General features: G+C 37.6%; 1 protein-coding gene across 6 annotated transcripts in view; it reads right to left on the bottom strand.

Annotated features, from left to right (window-relative positions):
* Positions 1 to 9,515, bottom strand: part of ARHGEF9 (Cdc42 guanine nucleotide exchange factor (GEF) 9) — a 164,449-nt gene that overhangs the window by 18,707 nt on the left and 136,227 nt on the right. For all 6 annotated transcript variants that reach the window (XM_011965038.1, XM_011965034.1, XM_011965037.1 and 3 more), the window contains one exon: positions 6,018 to 6,261. In XM_011965038.1, coding sequence (XP_011820428.1) covers positions 6,018 to 6,261 — 244 coding nt within the window. The remainder of the gene's footprint in view (positions 1 to 6,017; positions 6,262 to 9,515) is intronic.

Raw genomic sequence — 9,515 nt, 5'->3', positions numbered from 1 at the left:
CCTGTCTTTACTGCAATCTCTGAACATAAATTGTGAAGATTTCATGGACATTTATCACTTCCCTAATCAATACTCTTGTGATTTCCTATGCCTGTCTTTAATCTCTCAATCCTGTCATCTTTGCAAGCTGAGGATGTATGTCACCTCAGGACCCTGTAATGATTGCGTTAACTGCCCAAATTGTTTGTAGAGCATGTGTGTTTGAACAATATGAAATCTAGGAACCTTAAGAACAGGATAACAGCAATTTTCAGGGAACAAGGGAGATAACCTTAAAGTCTGGCTGCCTGTGGGCCGGGCAGGACAGAGTCATATTTCTCTTATTACTGAAAACAGGAAAGAGAAATATCACTGAATTCTTTCCCCAGTAAGGAATATTAATAATTAACAGCCCTGGGAAAAGAATGCATTCCCAGGGCATGGCCTCTAAAATGGCCACCCTGGGAGTGTCTGCTTTATGCAGGTGTAGATAGGAATGAAACACGCCCTAGTCTCCTGCAGCACCCCCAGGCTTGCTAGGATTAGGAAATTCCAGCCTGGTGAATTCTAGTCAGACCAGTTCTCTGGTCTTGAACCCTGTTAAGATGTTTATCAATGACAGTGCATGCACAGTGGGACACGGAAGTTCATTAGTGATTCTAGTTTCGCCCTGACCTTGTGATCTCGCCCTAACATTCTGCCTTGTGATCTTTTGTTGCCCTTAAAGCATGTGATCTCTGTGACCCACGCCCTATTTGTACACTCCCTCCCCTTTGAAAATTGCTAATAAAAAATTGCTTGTTTTATGGCTCAGGGGGCATCACAGAACCTGCTGACATGTGATATCTCCCCCGGACACCCAGCTTTAAAATTTCTCTCTTTTGTGCTCTTTCCCTTTATTTCTCAGACCAGCCGACACTTAGGAAAAATAGAAAAGGACCCATGTTGAAACATCAGGGGCTGAATTTCCCCTAATAGATTTCATAAAGATAGAGAGTGGAATGGTGATTTTCAGTGGATAAGAAGGAAAGGCTCAGGTCAATGGAGAGGGGCTGGTTAATAGATACAAAAACACAGTTAGAAGAAATCAGATTTCGTTTTTGATAGGACAGTAGGGAAATTAGAGTTAACAATAATTTATTGTATATCTCAAAACAGCTAAAAAAATTTTGAAATGTTCCCAACACAAAGAAAAGATGAGCATTTGAGGTGATGGATATCGCAATTACCCTGATTTGATCATTACACATCATATACAGGTATCAAAATATCACATGTACCTTAAAAATATGTATAATGATCATAAATACATAAAAAGATCAATTCTCCCTGATAAGCCTGATTAAAAAGATTAAAGTGAGAAAATAAAAATATATGAAATATTATGAACGAGAAAGAAGAGAGATAACCACAATTATGGAAGATATAATAATTAGAAAATATTATGTGTAGATATATAGCATTAAATTAAAAATCCAGAGGAAATGAACAATTTCCCAGAAAAATAGAAATTATCAAAAGTAACATACAAAGAGGCAGAAATGTACAGAGTCTAAAGAAAACTCTACCGTTTTCCTGAAGCATACAGAACAAGACTTTGACGAAAGAAGAGCAGAGCCTTGTTCTTAAATGTGAAAACTTAATAACAATGCCAAGCCTTTACATATTAACAAATTTAATATAATGCCAATCAGAATCCAAATGGGCTTTTTATGCCAGTTTTTATGGCAGCGTTTTTAAACCTAGAATAAATAAATTTGATATTCATATCAATGAATAAACATCTAAGAACTGCTAGGAAACAATGATAAAAGAAGAGTGAATAAGAATTGATTGTACCAGGCATTAAAACTTTCTCAATATACTGCAATTAAAACAGTATAGTCTCGATACAAGAAGTGACAGAAGAGTGGAACAGAGTAGAAAGTTTAAAGACACATCTAAGTATATATGCAGAGTTACTATATATCAAAAATGGCATTTAAATTGTGTGGAAAATAAATGATTTATTTAATAAATGATGAAGATGCAACTGGATATCCACCTGGAAGAAAAAAATGAGACCCCTTCCTCATGCCATATAAAAATGTAAATTCCAGATGGATTACAGTTCTAAAAATAAACCAAAAGTATATTTTTAATTAGGAAATTTTATAGTTTTGATGGCAAGAGATCTTAAGCAAGATGAAACTAGGGGCCAAAAAAGGAATAATAGATACATTTTTTCAAAGTAAAAAGTTAAATATTTATAGAAGTAGGCAATATAAACAAACTCAAAGGACAAAAAACAGACTGGTGAAAACGTGAAATTCATGACCGACAAAGTGTCACATCCCGAATATAGAGTCCTTCCAAATTTATTTTAAAAGAATGACAAAAACTACAAATGAGTAAAGGGTATGAGGCAATTCACAAAAGAAATGAAAGTAGCCATTAAGCATTTGGAAAAAAAAAAAGGTTCCAACACTTTTTTTCAGTTTACTAGTTGACAAATGGCAAACTGAAACAAACAGATGCTATCCAGTGCTGGTGAGGGTATGGGGAAGTAGGTACTCATAAAATTATGCTAGGAGTATAGATTCTACAAATCTTTCAGAATTTAATATGTAAGTATGTATTAAAACCGTTCACATCCTAACATTCAATCATTCCACTTTAGGGTATCTATCCTACAGGAATAAAAGCACCAATAAGTAACAATGAGATATGTACACGGATATATATTACAGCAATATCTGTAGTGGGAAATAAAGCTAAATATAAAATGAATGTCTAGCAAAAAAAAGAACAATCAGCCCTCTGTAACCATGGGTTCCACATCTGGATTCAATCAACTATGGATCAAAAATAATCAGAAAAAAGCGGCTGGTTGCTTCTGTACTAAACACATATGGATTTTTGCCTTGTCTTTATTCCCTAAACAATACAGTATAACAATTATTTACATAGCATTACATACATAATACCTAACATTGTGTTAGGTATTATAAATAATCTAGAAATGATTGAAAGTATTTGGAGGATGTACATAGGTTATATGTAAATATTATATAATTTTATATAAGGGATTTGAGCATCCATGGATTTTGATATCCACGGGAGTCCTGGAACCAATATCCCGTGCATACCAAGAGACGACTGTGGTTACTACATAATATTATGGAATGTTATACAGCTGTTTATAAGAAAAGTGTGATGAATTTATTGATATGCCCGTTTCACTATAGTCCTCACTAACATAGGTGTTGCTATGAAGGTATTTTACAGATGTAATCAAAGCCCCTGATATGGTTTGGCTCTGTGTTCCCACCCAAATCTCATGTGGAATGGTAATCCCCAAGTGTTGGGGGAGGGGCCTGGTGGGAGGTGATTGGCTCATGGGGGCAATTTCTCCCACGCTGTTCTCATTATAGTGGGTGAGTTCTCATGAGATCTGATGGTTTAATACTATGTGGCACTTCCCCCTTGCTCTCTCACTCTCTCTCCTTCCACTATATGAAGAAGATGCTTGCTTCCCCTTTGCCTTCTGCTATGATTCTAAGCTTCCTGAGGCCTCCCAGTGATGCTTCTTGTGAAGCCTGCAGAACTGTGAATCAATTAAACCTCTTTTCTTCATAAATTACCCAGTCTCAGGTAGTTATTTATAGCACTGTGAAAAGGGACTAATACAGGCCTTAATCAGTTAACTTTATATAAGGGAGAATATCCTACATAATCTGGATGGACCTGACTGAATCTGTTGCAAGACCTTAAAAGTAGAGCTTAGGTCTCCCACAGAAAGGGCAGAAATTCTACCTGTGCACCACAGCTTTAGCCCATGTCTGTGCCATTTCATCCTTCTCATGATCTTCTCTTCCTGACTGCCTGTAGATGACAGCTTTGGTCTATGTCCATGGGTTTGAGCCTGCCTGTGATCCTCCATTTCTGACTGCCTGCTCTATGGAATTCTGAGCCACTTAGCCAACATTCACAATCGCATAAGTCAATTCCTTGTAATAAAATTTTCAGCAGTGGTATGATAGATCTCCTATGGGTTATGCCTCTTTGGTTGAACCCTAACTGATATAAGGGGTTATAGTTAGATTCTATATTATTTATCTGGGGAGTTACCTATGATAAATTAAGCTAAAAAAGCAACTTACAAGGTAATATATATAATTTTTATATAAAAGTATTATATTTGTATATGTTTATATGGGCATGAGAAAAGTATGGAAAGGGGAATACTGAACTGTTAACACTGGTTATTTCATTCAGTATGGAAGTGACAGAAGGGAAAAGAATGCTAAATTTTCTTTATGTATGTCCATATTTGTTTAAATGGTTATAATGGTCATGCATTAATTTTATAATTAAAAAGTAAAAATTAAAAAAAGCTATGATAAAACTATATGACCCTCATAAAATAATGATTAAAAATATGAAATGATTTGATAGAAATGCTAACGATGATGAGTGAAAATGAGGATACAAAATTATATCTACCCACCATAGAGAGGCAGGTATGGGGAGAGAAAGAAAAAAAGATTCAGTCACCTTGGTTTTTCTAATTAGACACATTAAAAAGGCTGGAAATATATATCAAAATGTTTATGAAAGTTATTACTGAGTATGTTGATGTGTGATTTTTACTTTTTTCTTATATTTTTCTGTTGTTTTTTCTCCAAATTTCCTACAATGGAAGTGATTTACTATTATCAAACCAAAAAAAACCCTCAATATTTTTAAAGATGAACATATGCCTGTTCAGAAAGTAATTTCTGGAAGCTTTTCTATTAGAAGCAGATAGTTAAAGTCACAGGTTTCTTAGGGCATTGTGTGGGAGACATTGTGTTAGAGCCAATGGGAATGGCAGGGACCTTCTAATTGATTCAGGGTCTGAATACTAAGACCATTCCTTTAATAACTCTAACAGCCTAGGCAGGGTCAGTGGCTGCTGCTGCTTGCCATTGAGAGAAGTAGCCAGCAACATTTATATACCACTCCACATCATGTCCCAATGCAGTGTCCACATACTAAAAGCAATCTGATTCCAATGAGACTCAAAGTGAGTTATTAATGTGCACTCTACGCAAGTTCTGAGGAGAAGACTGGAGTTAGATTTGTCTTTCTGACCATCCTTTCTTACCTCTGGACAATTTCAATCACCAACATGGAAGGATAAGAGAACCCTTTTGTACCAGGATTCAACGAGTAGGCCCATTTTTCTAGAGACGATTTCCACAAACTTGAGCATACAGGCATTTTAAAGTACAATTTCATTCCCAGAAGCAATGGGGCAAAGACAGAAACTGTATGTCTTCTCAGGGAATTAACAAGTCTGGTTGCTTGGTATTTTTAATGACAGAAAGGCAGGACCATGAGCAAGAGACCAGACAGTACTTTATAAGTCACAAAGCTATAACCAATGGCATCTAAATCCCACAGTTGGGAAGCAGCATGAAAAATATCTCTACTATCTATATCCCCTCTGGAAAAGAGAAACAAAAAGGCAAAAAAAGTATGTTTCAGTGTATTCGAAATCATGAAAATGGTCATGGTTTTAGGTCCTGTTATATTTTCTATAGTTTACTTTAAATACTTCCACACAGAAAGTGTGATGTGTATGTGCATATTATTTTAATCTATAGTCTAGGGGGATTTAGTTAACATCTGAAGTATCCTAATCAGGAGTACAAACTATGCACCTAATGACAGAGAGCTGAGGCTTTATGAAGATTACAGAACAGGTAGTGTAATTGATTTTTGTTTATTTGCTAATAAATGTATGTTTGGGACAATAAAGCCTGAGGCCTGAGGCCAGCTTTCAGTGTGATATTCTTAGCTAGTAGGGGAGGACAACCTATAGTTCAACCTACCACTGACTAATGGAAGCTATTGGTACTTACCAAAAACAACCTAATAATAAGGAACCACCAAAGTAGCTTAAGTCAGTTTGCAACAGAAATCTTCCCTCTGACTCCAGGAAAATGGAAACCAATTCAAACCTCCTATGTTCTTCATAGCCATATTCTTCTTTCTACTCTCAGGTCACTTACCGATTTTTTCATCTTCCTGTACCATTTTCCTCTCTTCTCTGAAAGCCCTGAGCCAGCGTATTTTTTCCTCCAGCTTCTTGGCAAAGAACAGATGTATCTCCTCAGTCTCCTTGTTGTGAAGCTTGAAGGCATTCTTCATGCTGACATTAAAGTCATCATCTCTGCCATCCTCAATGTCAACTACCTCATATTTATCCATGTCAATGCGGCCTTTGTAGTACAGGATGTCTCTCCGGATTAGGTCCTAGATGAGAAGGAGAGGTTTCTTGAAGGTATGTGCAGGGTGAGTACTAGAAGAGTTGGCACATGGGCACAGCAGAATGCTAACACTGTCACCATTTTGAAGTAGCAATGGGGGTTGGTTTGTTCTAAATTTGGCCAGGTTATATTAGCAGTCTGACATTGACAGGTTGGTTAACTAGATGCCCAAAGAAAAAGCCTCTGTCTCACCTCGAAAGATCATTTCAGACACCAGAATCAATCCCTGGACGTGTGTGCAAGTCTGCTGATAGGAAGTAGGAAACAGTAAGTCACACAAACACAGCTAGCAAGGGCGTCTTCTTTTCTAAAACATCAGCAAGCCCACTAGAGGTATGAAATGAGCTGGCTGGTTGCCTAGAGTGTGTTCAAATATCTGTGCAGGCCAGTGAGACCTGAACACCAGAGGAGGACTGAGTGGTATGAGTAGCTAGGAGGCCACAGACTGTTGGCAAAGGATTACCTAGGGAGGGTCTAACACTTAGCACTCTGCGGAATTTTAGAAAAGGCCCAGTCTGACAAGAGAAATGGAGGTAAAAGTAAATAAAGAAGTTCACATATCAACACAGATGAATGTCACAAATCTTATGGAGAAAAACAGAAGTTGTGGATGGACACAAACAGTATGTTGCCTATTTGTTATTGCTGTTTTGCTCTCATTTATACAAAATTGTATTAATCCTAACTCTAGTCCATGAAACACTCATAATTGGTTCATGCATGGCATTTTTATTTCTCTATTCATTTACTTACTTATTTTAATAATATAAAGCACTGGTGAATCTGCCACTAATCCAAGGCATCCTCCATCCTAAATCCTATGTTCATCATTTCCATGGTTTCCTTTCTATATAGTTTTACCTCATCTATATCTGTTCCCTTGAAAAACATACAATACAATGCCACATAATGTTTAAAGACACATAGTATGTAGAAAATTATAAAGAAATATGTGACAATGATATATGCCAAATTCCAGACAGTACAGAGCAGAAAATGGGGAGGGGCAAGAGAGGAAGGAGAAGAAGAAGAAGCAGAAGAGAGGGTGGGAAGGAAAACTATTTGTAATTAATTATTTCTTAAGGTGGATAGTAAGCATGTGGATACTCATTATATTATTTTTATATCTTTTTGAATGTGAAATATTTAATAAGTTAAAAAAGAAAACAGAGGGACGGATGAAATGACATATAGACGTATGGAATGTCAGATCTTATAAATATCTTGAAGTGGTCTTTCAGCCCCTCCTCTTCTTGGCTCTGCCCTCAGCCTCCTCTGATAACACATCCCCTGCTGGGAGATGTGGTATGGCTGAGTCAGGCTGAGGAAGGCCCCTATAAGCCCTGTCCTGACAGATGTCTTCAGGCCAGCTCTCCCTCCTCTCTGCTTTATCTGCTCTTTCAGTCAGCTGGACAGTCAGAAATGCTCATTAATTTTTATTAGCATTTTACAGTTCAATTAAACCATTCCCATTCTACTGAATTGCCTTACTTGACTCACTTCTCAGCTGTGTGCTCCCTATGAAGGATCTTCTTTTGGCCACTCACATTCCCAATCCTAACTCTTCACACTGTGCAGTACACTGAGATTTTCAGTTGGGCTGGGAAAGGCTACCTTGCAGGATTCCCAGCATAGCTCTGTCAACCTCAAAGGCCCAGGCTGGAAAATACAGATGTCATTGAATTGCTTTTGAAAAAATAACAAGCATGTTGCTTTTTTTCCTCCCATAGTGACTTCGTATAAATAAGAAAACAATATAGATGGATTCTGATCTATTGGTTGTCCCCAGGATCAAGTTCACAGGAGAGGAAGAGTTCAGCTATACAGAGAGGGCCAATGTTGTCCCAAGTCTATTTCAGAACCTGGGTTCCTTTTACCATGTTCAGTGTGCACAAGCTCAATCCTGGCCAAAAGGATAGAGTGGTTCCCATACACTGACTTCCACAATTCTCAGGAACACTTTTTGAGACACATGTATAAAAAGTGGGCCCTATCAGGCTAATCTAAGTACAAAACCAGGACAAGCTAGGGAGAATGTATGAATTTAATTTATCTTGATCTCAGAAAGGTTTGAATTGTGCCTTACCATACATAATACAATACATACAAACCTGGAAAGCCAGATCTGAACCACACATTCTCACTGGACCACACTGCCTAAAACAGGCAGCCTCAACTTCCTTGTTGCTAACTTCAGTCCGCAGCCTCCTTCCACTCCGCCCCCATTCCGAGTTGGTGTGTCATAGTCATTGAGAGCTTTCAACACCTTTGCTATTTCCCAAAAATAGAAAGAATATGCATGATCTTGGAGCTACATTAAAAGCATCAATTGAACCTCCTATTGTTTCTTTATATATTTAAGGATGACAAGAAGCTAAAGAGAATTTCTGCTTCTGTGGTGGGGAAACATGGCTAGAGAGATGTGTTGCTAAAATTATTCCTTTGCCTGTTCTCCCTGGTCCCCTAGAGGGTTAAATGTGAGTTTTCAGGCACTAGATTAGTCATAAGCCAAATGTAGAGATGTGATAGGAATAATTAAGAATGACCTACCAGTTCAGGAATTCCAATCATAAAGAGTAGCTAAGAATATAAGCAGTAAGCAGCATGGAACAAAAGAAAGAGCATGATGTAGAGTCTGAAACCCTGAGTTTGATGCCTTGCTGCTTAACCTATCAGCTCTATGGTTACAGACAAGCCAGTTAACCTCTCTGAGCCCCAATTTCCACAACTAAGAAATGAAGACAGTTTTCCTTACTCTGTAAAATAGCTACAAAGCTCTAATATAAACATGTCATTTCCAGGACATGAGGCCAGACTTGTCCACCAAATACAGCCTTGAGCTTTCTTGCTCCTGGGCCAGTGTTTCATAGTCCTTAAAACCCTCTTTTGATAAACTTAAAAGAAAAAACATCTCACTACCTCCTTTAGCTCATTCAGACTTTCCAAATAATTTAAATATTGTGAGTAAAAATAAGTCAAAGCAAGGGTAACTCTGAATATTTTTTCAATTTACATAGCTGCCCCACTGTCCCTGGAAATTCTATACATCCTTTCAGGACAGGGTGGTATTTGCCAAATGGTATTTGTCACCAAACAACAGATATATATTTGGGGTCACACTAATATCTGCTCTCTGGCCCAACCAGGCTTCCTATTCTAATCCTAGCCTTCGAGGTCAAACTTACACATTCTTCTTCCTCAAAGAAACTCCCTGACTGCTCAAGCTGATGTGGCTCCCCT

This window comes from Mandrillus leucophaeus, unplaced genomic scaffold (assembly GCF_000951045.1).
Source record: "Mandrillus leucophaeus isolate KB7577 unplaced genomic scaffold, Mleu.le_1.0 Scaffold713, whole genome shotgun sequence".
NCBI classification, from domain to species: Eukaryota; Metazoa; Chordata; class Mammalia; order Primates; family Cercopithecidae; genus Mandrillus; species Mandrillus leucophaeus.
The sequence above is the reverse complement of the archived record's forward strand: the minus strand, read 5'-3'. Positions and strand labels throughout refer to the sequence as shown.